The sequence below is a fragment of the Canis lupus genome, chromosome 25 (assembly GCF_011100685.1).
Source record: "Canis lupus familiaris isolate Mischka breed German Shepherd chromosome 25, alternate assembly UU_Cfam_GSD_1.0, whole genome shotgun sequence".
Lineage (NCBI taxonomy): Eukaryota > Metazoa > Chordata > Mammalia > Carnivora > Canidae > Canis > Canis lupus.
The window spans coordinates 7,515,920-7,540,779 of record NC_049246.1 but is presented as its reverse complement, the minus strand read 5'-3'; the positions used below and the strand labels follow the sequence as shown (position 1 = coordinate 7,540,779).

At 32.1% G+C, this 24,860-nt stretch overlaps 1 protein-coding gene across 10 annotated transcripts in view; it reads left to right on the top strand.

Annotated features, from left to right (window-relative positions):
- PDS5B (PDS5 cohesin associated factor B) overlaps nt 1-24,860 on the top strand; it is a 180,031-nt gene that overhangs the window by 98,183 nt on the left and 56,988 nt on the right. For 9 of the 10 annotated variants that reach the window (XR_005378358.1, XR_005378359.1, XR_005378360.1 and 6 more), the window contains exons 14-19: nt 5,770-5,851; nt 8,692-8,740; nt 11,111-11,250; nt 12,710-12,825; nt 17,322-17,427; nt 20,031-20,191. Coding sequence is in view for 7 of the 10 variants with exons in the window: in XM_038573312.1 (XP_038429240.1) it covers nt 5,770-5,851; nt 8,692-8,740; nt 11,111-11,250; nt 12,710-12,825; nt 17,322-17,427; nt 20,031-20,191 (654 nt within the window). In the remaining 3 variants the exon portion in view is untranslated. Of the gene's footprint in view, nt 1-5,769; nt 5,852-8,691; nt 8,741-11,110; nt 11,251-12,709; nt 12,826-17,321; nt 17,428-20,030; nt 20,192-23,510; nt 24,412-24,860 lie in introns of those variants that run through there. The other variant, XM_038573315.1, reaches the window with a different exon arrangement.

Sequence of the window (24,860 nt, the reverse complement as noted above, 5' to 3'; positions counted from 1 at the left end):
AACACCTCTAGAATTAGAATATATCCTCATCTTCTTAGTGCAGTTGATGGCTTCTCAGAATGAATGAGATGTCGTATTTGAAACAGCTTATGTGAAATCATATCTAGCCTTCTTGACTCGGCTCATCCGTCATTCATGAATAAAATAGAAGATACTCTCAAGCAAAAGAGGAGAGTTCACTCATATATCCTACTTGAAATTACTAAAGAATAATAATTTCTTTTGGCAAAAAGGAAGTTAAATCCAGAAGGAAGGAATACAATGCAAAAAGTGACAAAATTTTCAGACTTTTGTAGCTCTAAATAATCAGTGCAATAAATCAATAACAAAATTTCTTTACAAGGAAAGGAGGTATAGATTAAAAAGTAGCTTAGCATCTAGGCTGATACTTAGCCAGCACTTACTTCCTGGAACAGTATGTATGTTCTCTTGAGAGTCCTTGATTCCTTACACCAACCCACTCTCCCCTGTCCCTGGGCACAGTGAAATGACCTTCTGGCCCTTGTTCTTCTGCCAGCAGTTCTGATTGATTGGTGCTGTGCCTTTGTGAAAAATTTTGAATACTAGGTAGACCCTATCAGATAACAGCATGTAAGATGGTAGCTATAATGTTCTGTGGTTCTTTTATCATAGAAGAGTGAGTGACCCTCTTCTATCATAAAGAGAAGAGTGATTGAAAATTAGGCTGTAAATTAAGTATGCAAATTAAAATTTTGAATTGCTCTAAGAGAATAGAATTGGGATGTATAACTTCCAAACCCATAGGAACAAAAAAGAATTAATGAAAGCTTTAATATGAGAAATGAGAAATGGAAAAGAAAATTAAAAAATAATTGTAAATGGAAAATACTAAATAGCAGTTATAAAGCTATATGTATCAGGGCCGCCTTGGTGGCTCAGTCATGATCTCAGGGCTGTGAGATGGATCCCTACGACTGCCCACCCCTTCTTCCAACTCTCACTTGATCGTATGCTCTCTTTTCCTATTTCTCTCTCTCTCAAATAAGTCTTTAAACAAAACTATAACATATGATTCATCAGTTAAATAACAAGTATGTTTGATTGAATTAAAAAGTAAAAATGCTAATCGCAAGAAATACACTGAAAAATAATGACATAGAAAAGTCTAAAGTAAATTCCAATCTGTGGACCAGTTGATTTTGCAAAACTTGTTGGTGAGTCAATAGATTTTTAACTGTTTTAAGTTAAAACACTTAAAATATTTTAATATTTTAAGCGATTTTTAAAATTTTAATCAATATTTTGGAATTGACTAACCAACTGTAAATCTAATACTTAACAGTTTATTACTTTAGTACTTTAAATTTACATTTGTGAATTATTTCTCCAAAAGTCTTTACATTTATTGTTATGAAATATTTAATGCATACAAAGAAATCACATGAGTTTCAAAGTATAGTAATTAAATAAATATATTTGTGAATCTACACCCATCTTGTGAACTCTTGTCCTTTTCATCCTCCTGTACCCCACACAGAGGAAACTATTATCCTTAATTATGTATTTTTCATTTCCTCTTAAAAAATAGTTTTATCATGGTGGCTCAGTAAGATAAGTGGCTGACTCCTGATTTCAGCTTAGGTCATGATCTCCAGGTCCTGGGATCGAGCCCTGTGTCGAGTTCTGAGCTCAGTGTGGAGTCTATGTACCCCTCTCCCTTTGCCCCTCCCCCTGCTCTGTTTTTTTCTCTCAAATAAATAAATTCTGTAAAAAATGGTTTTATCTTAGGTATTATCCCTCAATAATATTTGTTTTTGCTTATTTTTGAGCTTTATGAGAGTGGAGTAATTGTGGGTATAGTCTTTTGTGGCCTCCTCCCCCGCCCGGTTTTGTTATGTTCTTCAGATTCATACATAACATACATAGCTTGTTGGTCATTCATTTTCACTATGGTATAGAAATACATTATGTCACAATTATATCCTGTTATCTTGTCATTGGAAATTGGAGTCAGTGGAAAGAATTGGTATCCACCCCCCTTTTTTTTTTAACTAATACAAAAGTAGTGCCACTATGAGCAGTTTTCAATTTAGAGTACACACGCAGTGGTCTCTCTAAGGTATGATTATGAATGGTTCACAAATTTGGCTGTATAATTACTTAGAGAGGTTTAAACAATACTGACAACCTGAATCTCACCTTCACAGATTCTCATTTAATTTGTTTGAAGTGTTGCTTTGGCATGGGGTTTTTAGAAAAGTTCCTATGGATTCTAATGGGCAACCAAGGTTTGGAATCACTGATGCATAGCTAGGAGTAGAATTGCTGAGTGTGTACATTGTCGGCATTATAAACTAGTATCAAAATATTTTCCAATATGATTATGTTCATTTGTTTTCCCTCCAGTGGTTTGCAGTTTTCTGTGTTTTTATAAACATTATCAGACATCTTACTTTTTGTGAATCTTTTGGGTCTTAAATTTTGTCTCCTCTTTTTTTTCATTTTTGTGAATAGTAGTAAGCTTGATGTTTTCCATAATGTTTCTAATATTATCACAGTCCTCACCACTCTGTATTATAACATCTGACCTACTTTCTTTATTTACATTACCATTCTAGTCCAGAAGCCGTTTGAATTTGTAATATCGAATTAGTTTGAAAGACACTTAAAAATGGCTGCTTGGCAGGCAGGTTTATGGTGAGAATTTGTTTGATAAGATCTTTCTTTCTTTCTTTCTTTCTTTCTTTCTTTCTTTCTTTCTTTCTTTCTTTCTTTCTTTCTTCTTTCTTTCTTTCTTTTTTTTTTAAAAGATCTTATTCTCTGGCCATTTTTTGGGGGGAATACTTCCTTTATTTAAAATTTTTGATGTGTTAACAGTTTCTTCAGCCCCTCAGTTAACTAAATATCTTTTTTTAGATTTATTTGAAAGAGAGGAAAATGCACACATGCATGCACAAGAGAGAATTTTCAAGCAGACTCCCTGCAGATTGGGGAGGCCTACGCATAGGGCTTGATCCCACAACCCTGAGATCATGACCAAACCTAAACCAAGAGTTTAATGGACTGAGCTTAACGGACTGAGCCACCTAGGTGCCCCACTAAATATCTTGATTAATGAAACATAGGCAGGTTTGAGTACTCTCCGATCCTGGTATGTGTTGAAACCTCCCCCAAGTTGCCTAAAACAACTGTTAGTGAGTGACAAGAGTTAGTGGTAGTTTCATGTGTTCTGGTTATAATGTCCTTCATCAGGCAGACTCTCATCTAGACCATTTTTGTACTGCTGAGTCAGGTGGGTAGTTTGCCAGCTGGAAGTGGAATGTTAGAGGAGAGGTTCTTTTCAACTTTTGTATGGGTTTCTTTTTATTTTATTTTATTTTTTTTTGTATGGGTTTCTGATGCTACCCAAGGGTAACTTTTTTTCTTTGAATTAGTGAGAAGAGTAGACAGATAGCAACTAGAGTATCTGTGCTCTCACCAAATTTTTTACATTTATTTTAGTGACAGAGAACTGGAGTTTCGGCTCATACCAAATTGTATTTGTCTTCCTGTTGTGGTGATATTATTTCTACTATTTTTTTTTTCTTTTTAAAGGACTATTTAGGAAGACAAACACAAGGACAAATTGTCTTTGATGCTTAAGATAATTTTATTAAAGGACTTGAAGATGGTTTCCCTAAAAAATATAATACAAAATCTTAGTGTTGGTCACTTTTTGACTTACACTATAGCCATAAGAGTTTATAATGAGCTTTAGAATTGCTTGAGATTTATCTTTAAACTAATAAATAGCTGTTAGAAGTATAATAATTTCTGCTTTATTTTGAAGTGAAGGCAAGTTTCAAAATCCAGGTCTGTCAGAGTTGTAATTAATGATGAAGTGTTAGGAAGCAAGAGACAATTCATTGACTTTGGAGTTCAGGAGTAATTTCACAGATGACTACTTACTCTGTTTCTTTGAAAATTATTTTAATTACATAACTCTTACTTAGCTATTAGATTTTTACAGTCCTCTCTCTGATCATTTTTCTTTTAATGTCTACATTCTTAAAGTGTACCAATTAAATTTTTAATGGAAATTTAATAACTTGAAAACAGTATAATTATTTTTAAATTTAACTTCTAAGATAAAATGCTTTTGCTTTGCTAGTACCATTTTGAGATGACCACTATAAAGGAATTTAAGTGTCCAAATTTAAACTATTTTATTTCCATAAAAATATCCAAAGGTATTCTTAAAATACAGTATTAAGGAGGAAAAATTTTAACAATGAATTCTCTATCAAAAAAAAGGTGGTTTTATATGCTTTTGTGTACTCTATTACTGTTTTATGGCAGTGCTTCATATGTGTGATAGTGGAGGTTCAAAGTGTAGGTAATTGAAAACAATAATGAAAAGTATTTGGGTTTGCAAAATTTCCTTCTGAAATACTAAAATATGTATGATTTTGAATTCTGTAACTTAATATTTCAGTAACATTAACTGTTCTCATGATTTATGTATTTTTTCTTGAGTATGTATATAATCTTTTTAGATTTAAATTTCTGTTAGAAAACAAAAAGTATTTAAGAGTATTAAGAGGACATAAAAAATTTTGCCATATAAAAATCACATATATAATATGTAAATACACATATTTGTATAACCCAATATATATAGCATGTAAATGTCTAACTTAGATTGTATATATATGTTTATATATAATATATGGAACATATAGAATATGTTATAGTTAAATATTACATGTAATGTTTTACTTAATTTGTATAATATATATAATTTATATAATATGTGTTATTTAGTTAACTATGTGATATCTATACTTCAGACTGTAGACCTCAGTGAGTCCTTAAAAATCTAAACACATAGGGGCACCTGGATGGCTCAGTTAGTTGGGCTTTCTACTCTTGGTTTTGACTCAGGTCACGATATCAGGGTCATGAATTTTTTTTTTTTTTAAGATTTATTTATTCATGAGAATAAGAGAGAGAGAGGCAGAGACATAGGCAAAGTAAGAAGCAGGTTCTTCACAGGAGCCTGATGCAGGACTCCATCCTGGATTCTGGGATCATGACCTGAGCTGAAGGCAGCTGCCCAACTGCTGAGCCACCCAGGCGTCCCAGGGTCATGAAATCTTAAAAAAAAAAAAAAAAAAAAAAAAAAATCTAAACACAAATTCTACCTTTAAATAGCAAGAATTTGAAGATTAAATAAAACAAGTGAGAGATTGTTATATTTAACTTACATTAGTTTGATTTATACATATTTTAATCTTATAATGACTATATATTTATCTGTAAGTATATAAATATGCATTTTATATAACAAACATGTAATATATATAATATAAAATTACATTATAAATATTTGTTTTAGGAAAAAGTATCCTCTATTCTCTGAGCACTAACTCTTCTGTTTGTGGCTTTGATTCCTTTTCATCCTGTCTACTGTAGGTCCTTACCCCATCAAATATTCCTTTATTTCTCAAGTTTACAATCTCTGTAGGTAATTCCTATCCCCTAGCTTACACACATGTTGCAGTTAATGATAATTCTTCCCTATTTTTATACAAAACACAAAACAGCTTTTTTTTTTGATACAGATATCCCTTCATATGTGCATACCTCTTATACTTGTCTCTTCCCTTTCTCTCCATACATCATCACTTGCTTCCTTCTGTGAAGTTTTACCTCATCTCTGTCCTCTCCTTTGTTAATTTGAACTTAAAAGAAAAAATATAGGTGGAATATTCTGGAAGGATTTGTATTCTGTTTTGTTATTTGAATTTATATGTTTGTGTTTGGCAGAGCATTGAATGAAATGTGGAAATGTCAAAATCTGCTCCGACATCAAGTGAAGGATTTGCTTGACTTAATTAAGCAACCCAAAGTAAGTAAAATTTAATGGAAGTTTTCCTTTGATGAAGTTTTGTAAAAACGTATACGTTTTAGTTACTCTTTACCATTGCTACAGTGTAGCTGAACAACTATTTCTGTGTGGAATTGTTCTACGTGAGAAGCTATGGTCTCTAATTTAGAACAAGGAAAATTTTAAGAAACTTACTGCATAGAAAAATATAAAGTTTAACTTCACTATATCAGTAAAAGATAATACCCAATAGGAAAGAGAATATACTTCTTTGTACTCAGAATTAAAGTTGTCTTGTAGCTTTAAAAAAACCCAAATAATAACTCAGTATCAATGAAAAGCACAGAAAATAGAGTAAATTGCACTCCATCTTGCCACTCATCTATGTATAGTCTTGTGGTTTTAGGAAAATTTAATATCATGTAATTTTAATTAAGCATCTTTATATTTTTACTTATAATTAATATTACTGTAATTTTAATGTACCACTTGATTTTCATTATTACAAGTTAATGGTGGTATTCATCCAGTTGGTATATGATATGTATCATAATCATATCAATGATTTTAGGTGTTTTTCCCCCTGGAATGTTGTTTGAAATGTTGTATATAGGCCTGTAAAAGTTATAATTCATCAAAAAAGCAGTATGTGTGGTCATTTTAAATTGCATCCAAGGAAATATATAACACACAAAAATAATAATACACTTTTTTATTTCTTTAATAATACACTTTTTTATTTCTTTTCAATCCTTCGTGGGACCCCCCCCAAAGAAAAAACCCCACAAAACAAAACATACACTGCATCTTCATAGAACAGAGATCAATAGAGAGGAATTGTTTCATGTAAAGGGAGGCTAACAGTAACCTCTTTGTTTATTGAGCATGATAATTTAACTTGTGATTATTGAGTATATTGAATCTGCTAGAATATTTTTTTTTCTTATAATGGCTTAAAACTAATTTTGGTGATTTTGTTGTTTTAATATTTTCTCTGCCAAGGAGCAAAATTGGAAAACCCCATTTAAGTTAGTGTGCTTCAGCCAGTAAATATATGGTTCAGTTAGTGTTTTAATTAAACACACTTATTAGTGTGTTTCAGTTAATAAGCTCTGGATAAAGTGTTCCTGTTTGCTGTCTAGAGATGTATTAATTTACTTCCTTTTGGTCAAAGGTGCAAAGGTGTTAATTAAAAATATGAGGTGTTTTTATATGCATGTATATAAAATTATTGAAGTCTCATAATAGCTAAGTAGTATGTTAAGTATGCAGATCATATATTGAACAGAATGATGCGTGAGACTAAGAAAAAAGAATGTTGGTTTTTGACTCTCACTGTTCCTTTAAAATTTATTTAGTGGGAACTTCTGTTGCCTGTTGGTAATGAGAGGGTCTCATGACTTCATTCTCATGTGAAAAAACAAAATACAGTCTCAATTCAACTAAAATGTTTTCTACTTTGTGGATTTTCCTTTAAAATATCTTAAGATAATTACTGAGTTAGCCAAGTTAAGAAGGAATTCTCATTAATGTGACTTGAGGTTGAATTCTTATTGATGTAATTTTGAAGAAACCAAATGGAAGAAGATGGTACCCTAAAGTGGAGTTTTAGTGAGAGGAGAATTAATAGTCTATTATTACTCAATATTCACTTTATACCAAGAATTACAGTAGACATTATAGAGTTAAAGGTAGAAAAAATGCAAAGCTTTGTTTAACTTTTGGGTATTCATGTTTCTTACCATTTTACTAGGAAAACTCTTAGATACTTACCAATCAGTATATGTTTTTTTTGCCTTTTTCGTTATTCAGTCTGATAAGGCTAGTTTTTATTCTTAATTAGTCAGCATTATAGCCCTTCTACTTTAACTAAATTCGTTTGCTTGGTGTCACTGAAGGTGACATAATTTCCAGTATTGTACTTTTGTTGATACTGTTTCTTTTTCATGAGGAGCAGCTTCTTGACAGCCCAGCAGTACCTTTTACCCTTCGAATTAAACAAGTCTTATAAACAGATTCTTAATCAGAAATATTATATGATTCTAGACAGATCTGTTCAAATTCTTTGAATTCCAAATATTTGGGAATTAACTCTTTTTTTTTGTCTCTCACTTAGTCTTAGCAGGCTCCTGAATAGGGATGGTTTATTTGTTGCCTTCACTCCAGTGTTTTTCTAGTTAAATATATTATACAGAGTTGGTCATTGACATCTTTTTTAAAGAAATAACACTAACTTGATGCTTTGACTAAGTGGCACTCTTAGGAACATCTTTTATACCTGTGACTTTACAGACTGTTACATGGGGTACAATGTAGTGAACACATTCATTCCCGAAAATACTGTGTTGATACAGCAAGTAAGTAGCACTCTTGGAAAACTCTTTTGTACCTGTCAGCTGCATCTTTTTAAATTTTCTTTATCCAGGAAAGCCCATTAGCTTCATGACTATGCCTTATAATCCTCAGGCTTAAAAATTTTAGGTACACCTTAAATAAGAATTACATACTTGCCAACTTTTTGTTTGAGGTAAGCTTAAAACTTGGAAACCAGGTTATTTTGTCCCTTTTTAAAACTTGGTTGCCCTGTTCTTTCATTGCTGGAGGAAACAAAATATCTCCCTATTTCAGAAAGTTGGTATAGCAATCTCCTTTTTTGTTTGGAGGATGACAAAACGGTGAGGGGGAAGAGATGACAGCAGTGGAGCATTCACCTTTCATTCACTTTGCGGAGCTGACAGTTGTGGTCAGGGTGCGGGCCTCGGGCATTAGTAGGTTATGCTTATTTAATTTTCTGAAGGGTATAATGAAGATTTTTGTTAGGAAATTTTAATTTTGCATTTTTGTGTGTGTGTGATTTACAGACAGATGCCAGTGTCAAGGCCATATTTTCAAAAGTGATGGTTATTACAAGTAAGTCATTTCAAATATTACATTTAAAATTTAAAGTTTAATTGAAATATTTCTTTTCGATAACTTAAATGTGTTTCATGGAGTTTCATTTTAGGCTTTGATAATAAAGGAAAAGAGTAAAAGTGTTTTTGATTGATTTTATTTTTTCAATAGACAACTCAGCTTCTACTTTTTTTTTTTTTTTTCTAATTTTCATTTACTTTGCTACCCAGAGTTTTTCTTTTTATTTTTTGTGCTGGATGAGCAAGAACTAGAGAAAGGATATATTGTATAAATTTACTTGTGGGAATTCATTCGAATTATTGCATAAGCTTACTGTGAAAACTGAATCTGTACTTTGGTGTTGCTTGCTCTAATGAATCTATTTGAAGCTAATTTCTTTCTGAGCCAAAATTTAAAGTGTATACCTAATAATTACAAAAGAGCTTCTTTGGAAAAAAAAATACCAATTTGCTTTTTTTCTTTCAGTGATTTCAAATGAAATGTTATTTAATTACATTCAGCAGTAAATACAAAAGGATTATGTAGCACATCTCTCTGTTCAGCACAGAGATTGGGCAAAAGTAGCCGTTTTTGTAGGGCATTTGCTTTTCCTCCTGTCCAGAGATTACTTTGTATAGCATAGCATGTGGACAGAGGGGGGAATATCAGGAACACCTGGAGAAGCACTTCTGCTGACTTCCGTTTGGAAATAGTGAAGAGATCTGTTTTAGATGGATCTGAGATGTTAACAAATATTCCAAGGTGTGGTTGGAAGTAATGCTTAGCTACTGAAGAGAACAGTAAGCTAATTAACTGAGTTTTAGACTAAGGGATAGGAGTTTGGCATGAATAAGGCTTTAAGACCAAAATATCTTTTAGTTTTGGGCAATTAAACATAAATTAGTTTTCAGTTTCTTCAGATGACTTAAAGCAAGTGATTTTCTGCTGTTGTTTAATAACTGTCTCCTTGTTATTTAGCTGTGGATACTGTCTCTTAAAGGAGATCATCTCACATATTTTCTACTTTTTTTACCCCTGTTTTCCGAAATTCTGTTCTGAGGATGCTGGTATCCTGTAGGTGTTAATAATGTTGTTAGAAAAAAGGATTTCATGTTCAAGAATGTTTGTAGAATGCTGAATTAAACTTTTGTTTGTTTGTTTCCTCCCTCCCTTTTCCCTCTCCTATCTTCCGCCATTTCATTCCCCCCCCCCCAATCTGTTTGTTTCTTGAATGGTAGACCTTATTGATATGATGTCTATACATTATAAAGGGACTATAAAGCGACATCTTCCAAAATTATTTGAAGACAGTACAGTAGACTTTTTTATATTATAGACACACGAAAAGATGCAGTCAAGTATTTATAATAAGGACAATTTGTTCTTATTATCCTCAATGATTTGGCCAGGACTTAAAGTGGAGTTTCAAAGTTGTATTGAAAAGGTGTACTTAGGGGATCCCTGGGTGGCACAGTGGTTTGGCGCCTGCCTTTGGCTCAGGGCGCGATCCTGGAGACCCGGGATCGAATCCCATGTCGGGCTCCCGGTGCATGGAGCTTGCTTCTCCCTTTGCCTGTGTCTCTGCCTGCCTCTCTCTCTCTCTCTCTCTGTGACTATCATAAATAAATAATAATAAAAAAAAGAAAAGCTGTACTTAGTGCACTCATATTTTAAGATTTAGTTGAATTTCTATAACTTTTATTATAGTCTATAGATTTATAATTTCTGTTATTAGAAGTATCCTAGTCTGGTCCTCTATAACAGTTGTGAGTAGTCAAAAAAAATAGATCAACATATTACTAGTTTTCAGAAGTGTTTTGATACATGGATATATTAGGAGAGGGGTATAAAAATCATCTTTGGTTCTTTGAGGACTCCTCTTTTCTCATGCAATAATGACACATCCAATAGTAATACCTGAAGCATGTTGCTTAGCATATGTTATTGACTGATAGCATCTGTATGTGAATTCTCTTTGGATAGTTTAACAATTTAATGCAATACAGGAAAATAATTTCTTAAAGGTAAAACTTAACTGATCTCTTGCTGTGAATTACAAGAGAACAATGTACACAATAAGCTCAAGCAGACGGTAATAAACTGGTATTATTCAGTTTGACATTAAGTGCCCTTAAATATTATAAGGTGTTATTTAGAAATAGTTCAGTCTTTTCCTACAAAGATGTTCCTTCACAGTGCTCTTATTTCATATTTCTAGAAGGCAGAATTATGTGAAAATTGACTATTGAAGTTGCTCTACAATTTCTAATTAAACTGAATTTGTAAATTAGGATTGGTAAAGTAATAAAAAGAATGAAAAATGTTGATCTTTTATTATTTTGGAAATTGTCTAAAGTGGTATTTTAATTGAATTTTAATTTATTTAAGGAAATTTGCCAGATCCTGGTAAGGCTCAAGATTTCATGAAGAAGTTCACACAGGTGTTAGAAGATGATGAGAAAATAAGAAAACAGTTAGAAGTACTTGTTAGTCCAACATGTTCCTGCAAACAGGCTGAAGGTTGTGTGGTAAGGACAGACATTTAAAAGAGCTCATGTTTGGGGCACCTGGGTGGCTCATTTGGTTATGTGTCTGACTTGATTTTTGGCACATGTCATGATCTCAGGGTTGTGAGATTGAGCCCCTTGTTGGGCTTCATGCGACGTGTGGAGCCTGCTTAAGATTCTCTCTCCCCCTCTCCCTCTGTCCCTCCCTACCACCCCCCTCCCTACTTTAGCTCATTCTCTTTATTTAAAAAACCAAAAAGAGCTAATATTTGGAGAAACCCCCAAACCTTTTTTGATCCCTTTTATAAAATAATTTATCTTTGTTATGCCAAATTTATAATCATTATGTAAAATGTTATTTTATATAATTTTCATTATGTCAAAATTTGACCCCTTTTATAAAATAATTTATATTCATTTATGTAAAGTTTATATTCATTATGTGAAATGTCAAAAAAAAAGACAATAAACTACAATCCTTTAGAGATAATTGCTTTTAATATTATGGTGTATATCTTTCAAGATAAGATCATCATTGTGTAGTTTACTTATTTTTATTAGCCTTTTATAGTATTAATAGCACTGTAGCATACTACTATTGAATATATGTACCATAATTATTGAATAGTCCATTTGTGTTACACATACAGATTTTTTCCCAGCTTTTGTTTAAAGAACACTGTAGTATCTTTATAGCCAAGTAAGTTTTCACAGTCTTGATTATTTCTTGATAGATTCAATATTGGCTCCTATCATTGTTGGAAAGAAGCAAAACAAAAATATAATTATTTTGGTAGGATTTATATTCTGGGTTGCTGGTCATCTGACCATCTTTTCTTCTTGGGCAAATTAGCCATTTAAAACTTTTTTTGTTGTAAATTGTGTGTTTTTAATCTTCTGGAATGACATTTGTCTTTATCGATTTGTTAGACATGTATGTTAATTAAGCTGCAAATAATTTCATGTCATTTGTAGTTTGCCCTTTTATTTTGTTTGTGATGTCCTTTACATACCATAGTTTTATTTTTATCTAGCTGAGTCTACAGCAGGCTCTTGAGGTTTTGCATTTTATGTCCTTCTTACAAAACCCCATTCTATTGCAAGTCAATGAAAATATTTATGAATGTCAGTATTTCTCAATCTGTTGCCTGTGGTTTTATTCTTTTGTATTTGCTTTTATCTTTTTGCAATGTTTTTGGCATAACGTACGGTATAGGGATCTGTTTTTAGTCTGTAAAACAAGATGTTTGTTTAGTTATTTCAGTACAATATATTGAAGAATCTATCTTTTTTCCTATTGGTTGAAATGTTACCTTTCTCATATGCAAAATTTTAATTTAGTTTGCTTTTTGGACTTACTGATTTGTTTATGCCAATACCAGTATTACATGGTTTTAATTATTTTAGATTCTTAACATTTTAATGTGATATAACTTTTTAAACATATTTTTGTAATATTTTTTAAAAATCTGCCTTACAGCGTGAAATAACTAAGAAGTTGGGCAACCCCAAGCAGCCTACAAATCCTTTCCTGGAAATGATCAAATTTCTTTTGGAGAGGATAGCACCTGTGCACATAGATACTGAATCTATCAGGTATTTGTATATAAAAATATTAAAGTTTCATTACTATTCACTTATGCTTCAGTCAGTCGTTTTTAAATACCTGATATACACAAGACACTTATCTGTATAGATTTTTGTATAAGTATAATGGCTACACATTCATCTATATATGTTCACATATATGTATATGTAAATATATGTGTACTTGTCTGTATATATCTGTGTATATTTAATTTTTCTTGTTCATTTGGGTGAGAAAAATTTCAATTTAAGCCTAGTTTCTATCTGTTAGCAGTGTACTAGGAATTCCTCTTTTTAGTTAGCTTGTGTAATGTAAGTAAGACAAACAATTTGTAATTATACCTTTAGGGGAAGAAAATTAGGTGAATATATTGTAAAGCAGCATATGGTGCATTTTCACAGGTATTTGAAAACTAAGATGTTATTTTTAAAACAATCATCATTTCAGCTTTGATATCACCTGACTTTGACATCTTGGAAAATACTTTTCCTTTTATGACTATATTCCCTTATGTAAAATGTTCTTTTTTTTTTTTTCTTTTTTTTAACAATTTTCTAAACTATTTCAACTGGTCGAAAAAAATAAAGTGCTTACTGAATATATATATATATATGTTATATATATTTATAACATTCTGATTTACTGGTCATCAGTATCTTTTAGAGATATATTAGATTCTAAATTAAATTATATCCTGTACCCAGTGAACCCTTTTTGGGGATTTCTTTTGTTTGGGAAGATGGAGGGTGTAAGCTTTTGGCCTTTGTTCCCCTGCAGCGTAGGGAGACCCTGGTTTGGATACCCAGTAGTTAGTCACTTTGGATTCCTATTGCATCAGTTTTCATTTGAAGAAAGTGCTCTCTGGTTTGAAATATAAATATAAAACAAAAATCAGAACCCTCTGTATTAGTACAAGGAAGACAATCAGATGGAAACTCATTTATTAAATAATCCAATGCTTTTTCTATTTAAGACAATGTAGTTAGCTATTGGCAAAGCATACTTTTTTTGCTTTTCTTTAACCCTCTGTCTGGTAATGGAATAAAGAGTTTTAATCAGGAGATTATATTATAGTTTCATACAGTTAATGCAAATAGTATTCAGAGGGCTGAAAGGATTTCTCTAAAGGAGTAGTATTTGACCTAAGAGGAAGAATGTTTTTCCAGATTGGGAGAATGAATATTGTAGGCATGAGAGTGATATAAACCAGGCAAACTGGGTAGGAAAGGACAGGATATTTAGAAAATGATTGCCATCTATTTAAACTGTAGTACAGAGAGGTGTAAAAGTGTTATGAGATAATGCTAAAAAAAAGTAGTTGGGATCAAATTTTAAAGTATTTAAGGTCTAACTTTAGAGCTTTTACTGTATTCTTTAGTCTGTTGAGAACCGTGGATGATTAATGATGGACAGGAAGAGGGAAGTAGAATGGATAGATTGTAAAGGTGTTACATGTTTTCTGTGGATCCTGGTAGTGGGATAGAAAGGGAAGATTATATTTGAGGAAGGTTTTACTAGAATGGGTCATCTTACTGGAAATGGGGAATAAAGTTGATGAGAAGCCAGAAGTATAAGAGCTCAGATCCAAATGATGAAGCACACAGTAATATTTTAAAAAGAATAAAGGTAGCTAATGTGCTTCTTATTTGGACATGACAAACAATTTAAAAATCAAGGCAAATTGAGCTTAATGTGAAACTGTGAGAATTGATTTGTTCCCTGAGCGTGAGATTGTCTAGAAGAAAAAAGATGAAAAGATCAGGGACAGAACCTTGGAATCTTGTTTTTCAACAATAGAAAAATTATAAGAGTATAAGAACACCAGTTTACTGTAGTGTTTTGAAAGTTAAGATGGAGAAAGTTTTCACAAATAAAATATAGTATGGATAGTCAAACTGAGGACCAAAACAGGTCTTTGTCTTTATCAGTCAGTAGTTTGTATAACAATAACAAGTAGCAGCAGTTAGTCCATGTAAAGTGCCTGGGATGATTCTAAATGTTTTACTTATTGATTTCTTAACCATGTGAAACAAATACTATTATTCCCCCTTTACCAGTAAGAAACAGTGACTTACACAGATGCTGAGTATCCTCTCCATTGCTAGGAAGAGGTGAATGGCATGGAAACCCAAGAAGTCAGGCTCCAGAGCACTCTTGGTTAACTACCACACTATCTAATAGGTTTCTAGAAGGATTCCACATTTCGTTCCTACCAGCAGGCCGTGAGGGTCCAGTGCACCTAATTCTTCCTGATAGTGGCCATTAACCTTTGCAGTCCTTGACATTTCATAGGTAAATGGTGATACTGTGTTTTTTAAAAACAGTGTCACTAATAAAGTTGAACATTTTTTTTTCGCATGTATTTCTTAGTTAATTGCTTTTTAAAAAACTTCTAAGAGGGGTTTGGAGGAATTGTCTTTTATTGATTGTAAGAATGCTTTATAAAATGAAGCTATTAACCTAGTTTGCCTTTTAAATTTGTGTAATTTACAATAAATACATAATTAAATCTGTCTGTTTCCTTTATGATTTTTGTTTTTTCCACTTAAATCTTTAAGTGGTCTGGAATTCATTTTAGTGTAAAATAGAAGTAGATATCCATCTTTTTTTTTTTTTAAAGCTAGTTGTATCAACTCCATTTATTGAAAAATTCTTTCCTTCCCAATTGATTTGTTATGTTTTCATATTTTCATATTATAGCATAAATTCTTGTATGATTTGGACTAATTGAATTTTCACTTGATTCCTTTGTCTTTTGAGGTGTTAATGAAACATTTTTATCTTGTTGAGAAAGTTATTTCATTTTCCCCCTCCCACCTAAAATTAGTTGGCTGTTCCCAGATTTTTTTTTTTTTTTTTTCAGTTGCTCCATAGAATGCATCTACTGAATCTTGTGCCACGCCAAGTTGTGGTCCCCTGGTACAATTAGAGATTTAGTGAAAAATGCCATTACTTGTCTGGAATTGTTCATATCTCTATGCTCCCCTTCATATAATCTTAGAGTTTATGCACAGATTCTGTACATGTAAAACTTACTTTATATATTTTAACTTATCAGTGTGAGTAGATTTTCTCCCCTCTGTTTTTTTTAGGTGACTTTGGCTGATATAGAAAAGCACTACTGATTTTTTTGTGTGCTTTGTTAGTATCACCTCACTGAACTCCTAATATTTTTTTAATAGTTTTTCAGTTGATTCTCTTTGGTTTTTCCAGGTTGATACTTTTTCTCACAGATTTTTATATGACTGACTCTTGTTTTTTTGTTACTCAGTTGTCTCTCTTTAGACATGCCCTTCCTGACTACCCTGGCTGAAGAACTTCACTTCTTTTCTTTGCCTTCTTTCTAGTCATTGTTGTTCCCTGATTATATTTTCTGTGTATTTGTTTACTTATTTTTGGCCTTCCCTTAGTAGACTGAGAGCTTCATTCATGCTTTTTGTCATGGAAGAAAATAGTAAGTTTAATTTTGGATATGTGGTATTTTTCATTCTGTGGGACATCTGAGTTAAAAACCTTGGAGCTGCTAAAAACACAAGAGAATTGAGGTTGAAGGTTTTTATTTGGGATAGTTGGAGCTATGAGAATAGATTAATCAAGAAAAATGAGCAGAAAAGGAGAGAACATTCTCAAAGATGTCAGCTGCTAAGGATGATAAATTTAATAGGAACTTGCAAGAGAGACAGATACATTTTATTCTTAGCTTGATCTGACATTTGAATTCATGAAATTATTGTAGAAACATGGAGCTGCTAAACATTTTAAGGAACATTGAATAGTTGAATTTTCCTGCATTTTAATATATATACTATGTCTCTAACCTTAATGTGTGCTACTTGTTTTTTATAAAAAGGATACCTAAAAGTGTGAATGATTATTTTAGATAATTGGTATTGTATTATAAATGTTTATTTTACAATAATATAAGCTTGGTTTAAGAAGAAACTTTCAAAGTCTTTTGTTTCCTTTTTGATCTATTCTAATTTCTAGTGAAGTTCTATTATAAGTCTGTTATCCAGGTATTTTTACACCTTTCAGGAATAGGCCTGTATGTTTCTACCTCTTTTAATAGTGCCTGGCACATAGTAGTATTTGGCAAATATTTTGAAAGTGCTTGATGTTGCCATTTATCCTTTATTTCACTATTTGTTCTATGTACTGGAGCAGCATTAATTTTCAGATAATTAAAAAAAATCTATTCATGTTTTGGGGCATAGATTTTCCATGGAAAATTCAGGAATGAAAATAGTGGTAGCATTAATAAATAGCAAATCAAATACCATTTGGACTTCATTTGAATGGACAAGGGAAAATACTATTTTTGAAAAGAAGTATCTTAAAATACCTATTATAATTTCTTGTTTTGCAGTAATGTTTGGGAAATAGCTTTGTTAAATTTTTATGTGTTTGGATATGGTCTATATAGAAAATATAAAAGATTATTTTTATTAGACATTACTAATAAAGAATAGTTGAAAATATGACAATTTTTTTTGTCATGCTTTAGTGCTCTTATTAAGCAAGTGAATAAATCAATAGATGGAACAGCAGATGATGAAGATGAGGGTGTTCCAACTGATCAAGCCATCAGGGCAGGTCTTGAACTGCTTAAGGTAAATATGCTTGTGGTGAAATTAAGTGCCTAATGAGATAACTATTTAACATATATAGTATATATTTTTTTATTCTTGAGATTTGCTTCTTAAATTATAGAACCTAAAGTAAAATTTTCTCAATCATTTTAGGTAACGTAGAAAATGGACATTGCTGGGGCTCCTGGGTGGCTCAGTTGGTTAAGCATGATTGATCCCCGAGTTGGGCTCTCTGCTCAGTGGGGAGATCGCTCTTCTCTCTCTCTCTGCCCCTTCTGCCTGGTTGTGCTCACTCTTGTGCTCTCTCTCTTAAATAAAATCTTAAAAAAAGAAAATGTACATTTCTTCTAACACATAAGCTAAATATTTTCAGATTTAAAGCGTATAATAGGGCCTAGTATTATTATATTAAAATAGCAGATTATAATTTGAAGTTTTTATTAGTGAGCAAAGAAGGTGTTAGCCCTACCAAACATGGAGCCAAATTCTTCCTAAAACTCCGTTTTATCTTTTATTTTGTTAGCTAAAATATACTATTCGCCTTTTACTTATTACAAAAATATCAGTTAATTGTTGACAACTTAGAAAGTATAAAATACAAATTAAAAAAAATATTCATAAGTCTATTTTGTTATCCTCTAATTTTGAAAAAAAAAATCACACTTTACATAGTTGAGATCAGACTAAATATATACAATTTTGTATCTTGACTATTTTCCCTTATTAAATTATAAGCATTTTTATTAGTGTTTTTTAAGACCGTATGTTTAAAAGTGTCAGAAAATAGATCTGATTGATGTTTTGGGGCAAGTTTATTGCTTCCACTTCCTCATCTGTAATGGAGATAATAGCACTTATCTAACAGAGGACTAAATTAAGTCATGTACATAAGTTTCCTAGCACATGTACATAAGTTTCCTAGCACATAAGTTTCTGACTCATAGTAAAAAAATAAAAAACATTACTTTTTGAAATGGTGATTAGTCTACTTTTGTGATACCTTGGTGTTCTATTTCCCTGGATAGTTAGATTTTTCTAATTTTGTTCGTGTAATCACTACAACAATAAGTGTATCTAAGATCTCTTGCTAATGGTAATGTCTTTTTAAAAAAATACTGGAATGTAAAGAGGATGATCATTTTCAAAATTTTTGGATATTTAGTCAAATTCCTTTACAGAAAAATTATACCGGTATATAATTCTGTCAGTAGTGAGTGAAGGTGCCTATCCTATCTTCACAAATATGGAGTATTGTAAATTTTAAAGAGATTTGTAATCTCTAACCTGATAAGTAAGAATAATGTTTTAATTTTTATAATTACTGCAGTGAGGTATAAATTCCATATGTTAATCTTTAGCATTTTCCCTTTGGTGAACTCATTATTTTTATTCTGTGTTCATTTTCTAATGACATCTCAATTTTTTGTCTTTTTTCTGTACTTTTTAACTGAGTTTAAGTAAGTTTATTTTCTTTGCTTTTTTATAAGACATACTTGATATATCAAAAATAAAGTGTATTCTGTTATATAGAAGTTATAGAATATAGTAAGGGAATACAGTGAAAAGTAAATAGGATGCTAACTCAAGAGTATTAACAATACTGTGAAGTTCCCTGAGTAGTTTTTTCCTTGATTCACATCCCCTAGGTATAATTGTTCTGAATTTGGAGTTTATTTATCCTCTTACTGTCCTTTTAGTTTTATCATCTGTGTCTATCTATGTATTTCTAAATAACATCACTTTATTTTTGAATCTTACAAATACGGCATTATGCTTAATGTATTTTTCTATGCTTACTTGTCTTTACATTGGATGTTTGATTCTAGTTGTTTATTTTAAGCTTAAAAATACTGTCTTGTTCAGAAGATTTTTGTTTTTGTGTTTTAACTGAAATATAACCCATCTGAAATGTATTTTGAAAGTATATACTGTGGGAGGATATATATAGGAGGATCTAATTGGATTTTCTCTAAATAGCTACATATTTTTATCAGGAGTGTTTATTAAAAATGCCATCCATTTTCATTTTCTGTTTCTTCCTTATAATCTATTATACTCTATATAGTCTAAATTCTTATATGTGCTAGGACTAAAAAGCTTTACTTTCTCTGTTTTGTTTCTTCTGATGTTAGTACCAGGTTGATTTGATAATTGTAACATTATGGTAGCTTTTTGATCTGTTGTTTTACCCTCTCCTCTAGATAACTTTTTAAAAAATGTTATTAGCTAGTCTCTTCTAATGATCTTTATTTAGGAGAATAGAGCTAATTTGTTAAATTCTGTCTTCTTGTTGCTTTTCTCCTATTCTCATCCTCCTCCCAAAAAAACCCAAACATTAACCAAATTAAATTAATTTTGGGTAACATTATTTTTACATGTAATTTACGTTTGAAAGAAATGACTTCATCAGATCATGTGGTCTTCCAACACTAACTAGAACCTATCTGTTACATATTTGAGTAAGTTTAGAACTTTATTTATAGTGCTCTCATGTACTTGTTAGCATAATTATTTTTGTATTTACTTTGATTTGAATATTTCCAGTATGTAATATTTTAGATTTATATTATAAAGATGGAAAGGGTTTACAGATCATTTTTATGATTCTTTTTTTTTTTTTTAAGGTACTCTCATTTACACATCCCATCTCGTTTCATTCTGCTGAGACATTTGAATCTCTTCTGGCTTGTCTGAAAATGGATGATGAAAAAGTAGCAGAAGCTGCACTCCAAATTTTTAAAAACACAGGAAGCAAAATTGAAGAGGATTTCCCACACATCAGATCGTAAGTTTATTCTGATAAATATTCTAGAAAATAGAAAAATAATTTACTGCTTCTTGATTTATGTAATAGTTGGAATCTTTTAAGTTTTGAGGAAATCATGTCTAGGTTATCTTAAGTTTATACCATTCAATTTAGATTCTTATTTCCTGGGGGATAGCACAGATTGGCATTTTAGAAGATGGACAAAACTGTGGAACAAACATGGCATTTCTTTTTAATTGCCTAAATATTCTAATGAAACAATTTTATAGTGAAACATTCTCTTGATATATCATGCATAGAATAAACAGTTCACATGAATTTAAGGTAGTAGTGGGAAATTTCAAAGGAATTTCAACTGGGCTCTGCAGAGGACTCCACTATTCTCTGTCATTAGAGGTATTGAATTGAAGATTTTAAGAAGCTGTGCTTTATTTGTCTCAGGGAAGCTTGGAATAAACCTCCTAACAGCAGTGTGTTTTTGTGTGTGTTTCAGTATTTCCAAGAATTGGAAATTGTGCTGTTACCCTTGGGATCTCTAATGCTGATTGATTATTCAAGATTCTAGATAGAATAGCTCAAAACAAGAAGTCTTTTCTATGGATCCCTGCTTTACTTCTCTATATTCACCTCCCCTCCCTATTCCTGTAGAATGTATCTGATAGTTGGTCCTCATCTTGCTATGGTCATTGGTGATTAGTTTTACTTGTATCTCATTATTTCTGGCTTAGCCACTGGTCTAGTTAGTTGTGATTAGGGAGCGTGCTTCATGTTGAAGAATTGCCTATGGTCCTTTTCCTCAGAGAGAGACTGGACAAAGATAGCTCTTAAAATCTCAGGTATACTTCTTGTTACTCCTTTTGTTCAGATGAACTTAATTCTAGTAACTATTAATAAACAGGACAAAGGCATTATTTAAATGATCATTGAAATATACCAGAAGTTCTTAATCATATTCTCTTTGACAAGAGTAAGAAACTTGATTAGAACTGAACTGACTTCTTGGAGCAGTTGTGTGGCTCCGTTGGTTAAGTGCCTGCCTTTGGCTCAGGTCATGATCCCAGGGTCCTAGATTGAGCCCCGTGTCTGGCTCCCTGCTCAGTGGGGAGCTTGCTTCTCCCTCTCCCTCTGCCCTTCCCCTGCTCATGTTCTCTTTCTCTCTATCAAATAAATTTATAACATCTTCAAAAGGAAAAAAATGACTTCTTAATTTTTAAGTGGATGCCGAGCATGAATTTTCTTTTGAATGTACTGTGATTCTTCAGAGATCAAAGTTTGGAGTTTAACACAAGCAAAGCATAACTATATTACTGATTGAATGCCCACTTCCTGTACTATCTCATTTAAACCTTGTAACAGTTTAGTAAAGTGTAGAAATTATCCAAATCTTCCAAATGAGAAATGTGATACTCATTTGAGGTAAATGGGTTTGGATCATATAACTAGCAAGTAGCAAAGTGAAGATTTGAATTTAGGCCTGTTTGTCTGAATGCCTGTGGTACCATATCTATAATGGCACAATTCCTTTCATATTTCAGGGTTTGGGGCAAGTTTTAATTTGATTTATTCACTGGAGGTTTTTATTTTTATTCTAGACTGTCTTTCCTAGTATCTTTTATATCTTAAGGAAATATTGTTAGATATATTTATAGGAGAATTACAAGAGCAAGGTTAAAAGGTGGACATTTTAGAACATGAGGGCATTTTAAAACATGCTGCTTTAATATAGATTTGAAGTACTTAAAATTATTTGATTTATATAGTGAGTATATTTCACATGTTTCTCATGAGGAAAATTAACTGATAATGAATACCTGCTGTGTGCACGCACTATTCTTGATGAAGTGGCTCATAGTTTATGTCTTCCGGGAGATAAAATATGTATGCAGATTATGTTTTAAGTTATTAAAATGGGTGAGTCGATTTTGAGGAAAAATAATAGAGTGTTTATTGTGTTTCCTTGAATTCACCAAAATAATTTTGAAGAACCAAAAGAAAAATGTATCTAAGTAGAAGCTGCCACAACTGGACAGAATTGGTGCTAAATAAGTCATCTAGACTGAATTGAATGTGAGAACATTGACACTTAATACACATCTTCCTGACTCAGGGGTATAACAGAATGGATAGTAAGTGTTCTGTTATTTAGAGGAGATTGAGGTATGGGCAGGCTTTGAGAGCTATAAGGAAAGCCTAATTTCTGCTGTCATAGAACTAACGGAGAGACTTCGTGGTCACACCATTTTTCTTTGGGCTGACCTATTTTCCTTAGGAGGAGCAAAGCTTAGAGTTGAGGTAAGGCTTAAAGTAGAATTGTGAAGCAAATGTCTTACCAACTTTATAGGTACAGAAAAAAAATTGTGTGCTTAAACCTACTAAAAAAAAAATGATGGGTATGCTGTGGTTTCTATTCTGACTCTTGTCTTTCAGGAGTCTGGATCACCCCTAGACTTAGTTTGAATGTGCCAAAACTAAGAATCCTCTTATAGCATAGGATATAGCCATAGTCCAGGAGGAGTTAATTCTCATCACTGGTAGGGTTTCAGTAGATTTGGAGAGAAATTACACAGAGATAAAGGACTTGCTGCCTTTAGTCCCAGCTCCTTCCTCTATGCTACTTTTACTTAGCCAACTGATTGAGTTGAGAGCTGTGATGTTAATTTTTTAAGAGAGGCATCCAGGATTCAGTCATCAGGGAAATGCTATCTGCCTTTTTGTTTAAATGGCAAAGCCAGAGAATTTCTCCTATTCAAAAATGAGTTAACAGAGTACAAATAAATTAATAAAATGTGAAACTAAGTAGGTGTTTTAGTATTCCAATGAAAGCTGATAATCTTTATTTGGAAAGAATTGAATTTTTCTAGTAAAAAAATTTTTAAATATTCTAAACTGCCAGGGAAGTTAAGCAGAAATGATACCTGGAAAAATAAGAGAACAACAACAAGAAAAAACAACAAGAAAAAATACAAAAAAGGAAGTGGCAGGAGTAAGGATAAAGAAGAACGAACATGTTTGTATTATAAAGTATAGTTTATTATAAGCAGAGTAAGGAGCAGAGTAAACAATATTGAAAATGTAGCTGTAATAGAGCATGACGAAATTGCATAGAATGTAGAAATAGTGGGCATAGAAATGGAGGCAATGAAAGAAAATCATTTGCAGATAGTGAAAAGCCCTAATTGGCTTCTGTGGAGAAAACAACAGAAAAATGGAGAATGGAAAATAGTGTTTAAAAAAATGATAATAGTAAAGTTGTTTTAGAATGAATAAAAATGTCAATCTGGAGATTAAGAGGACTCGTTTTAGGAAAATATTCTGGTGGAATTTACTGCATTTTCAGGGATTACAGAAGTGATTTCACAAACATCAGTAGCAAAAGGAAATAAGGAAATGTATTATGTGCAATGGAAAAAAGAGGTTCACTTCTTTCAACCACGTAAGATTTCTGAAGTTAATGATTCAACAGCTGGAGAGTTTTCATGGGAAAAAAGAATATAACTGAAGAATTTCCTGAGTAGCCAAATTGTGCTTAAGGACAAATGAACATTCTTTAGGACGTAAAGACTCGGGAAAGTATTAGTTACCCCTTTTATATTGTGAACTCTGTCTACCAAGTTATGTACTTTTTCCCTTTACATTCAGTTTTTCTTAGGCCCCTAAATCTAACTTTTGTTTTCTTTTTGTTTGCTTATCTGAGTTGTCTTTTCTCATCATTTTACTTTAAGTATTTAAATTTAAGTGTGTCTATATTTTAAATATTTGAAAACTTGGATTTTTTTAACAGGGTGATGTAAATAAAATTGGCTCAAGAAGAATGGGAGAAAACCTAATTAGGCTGTAATTATAAAATATTGAAATAGGTATCAACTAATAAAAAGTGCCAGTAAAAGTGTGTGTTATATTATAGGAAATATTTCACATCTACAAGAAGCCAAGGATTTTGATTCTTTTTAGTTGTTTAAAGCATAGACAGAAGAAAAAGCATTCAGGTTACTTCTTTCATAAAGCCAAGATAGCAAGAGTGTTAAAAGTGGATAACAGATATTCCCTCAAAAGAAAAGACAGATCTTACTAATATTGCTGTAAAAATTGTAAGTAAAACTTCAGTAAGAAAAGAGTTTTACTATAGTAAAACAAAAATATACTATGGTTGAGGTACCTGGGTGGCTCAGTCGGTTGAGTCTGATTTAGGTCTTAGGTCCCTGGGATTGAGCCCTGTGTCCAGCCCCATGTAGGGCTCCACGTTCAGCTGGGAATCTGCTTCTTCCTCTGCCTCTGCCCTTCCTGGATGGCTCATTTGGGTAAGTGGCTGCCTTCAGCTTAGGTTATGATCCAGTGAGTCCTACACTGAACTCCTTCCTCAGTGGGGTGTTTGCTCTCCCTCTGCCACTCCCACTGGCTTGTGTTTGTTTCTCTCTCTTCTCTCTCTCTCTCTAAAATAAATGAATAAAATCTTTAAAAAAATGTTACATGTTATGGTCAAATGTGGTTATTTCAGAAAAACAAGGAGGGTTGGTATTAGTAAGCCTAATCCTGTTAGTTTACTATATAGTTGAGTAAAGGAAAAAGGACACACATTGTGATAGATGCTAAAAAGGGCTTCTGATAAAAAAAAAAAAAGAGTCTATTTATAATTAAACCTGTTAATTTGGGATAAATGCCTTTATAACATAATTTGTCTCAAACCAAT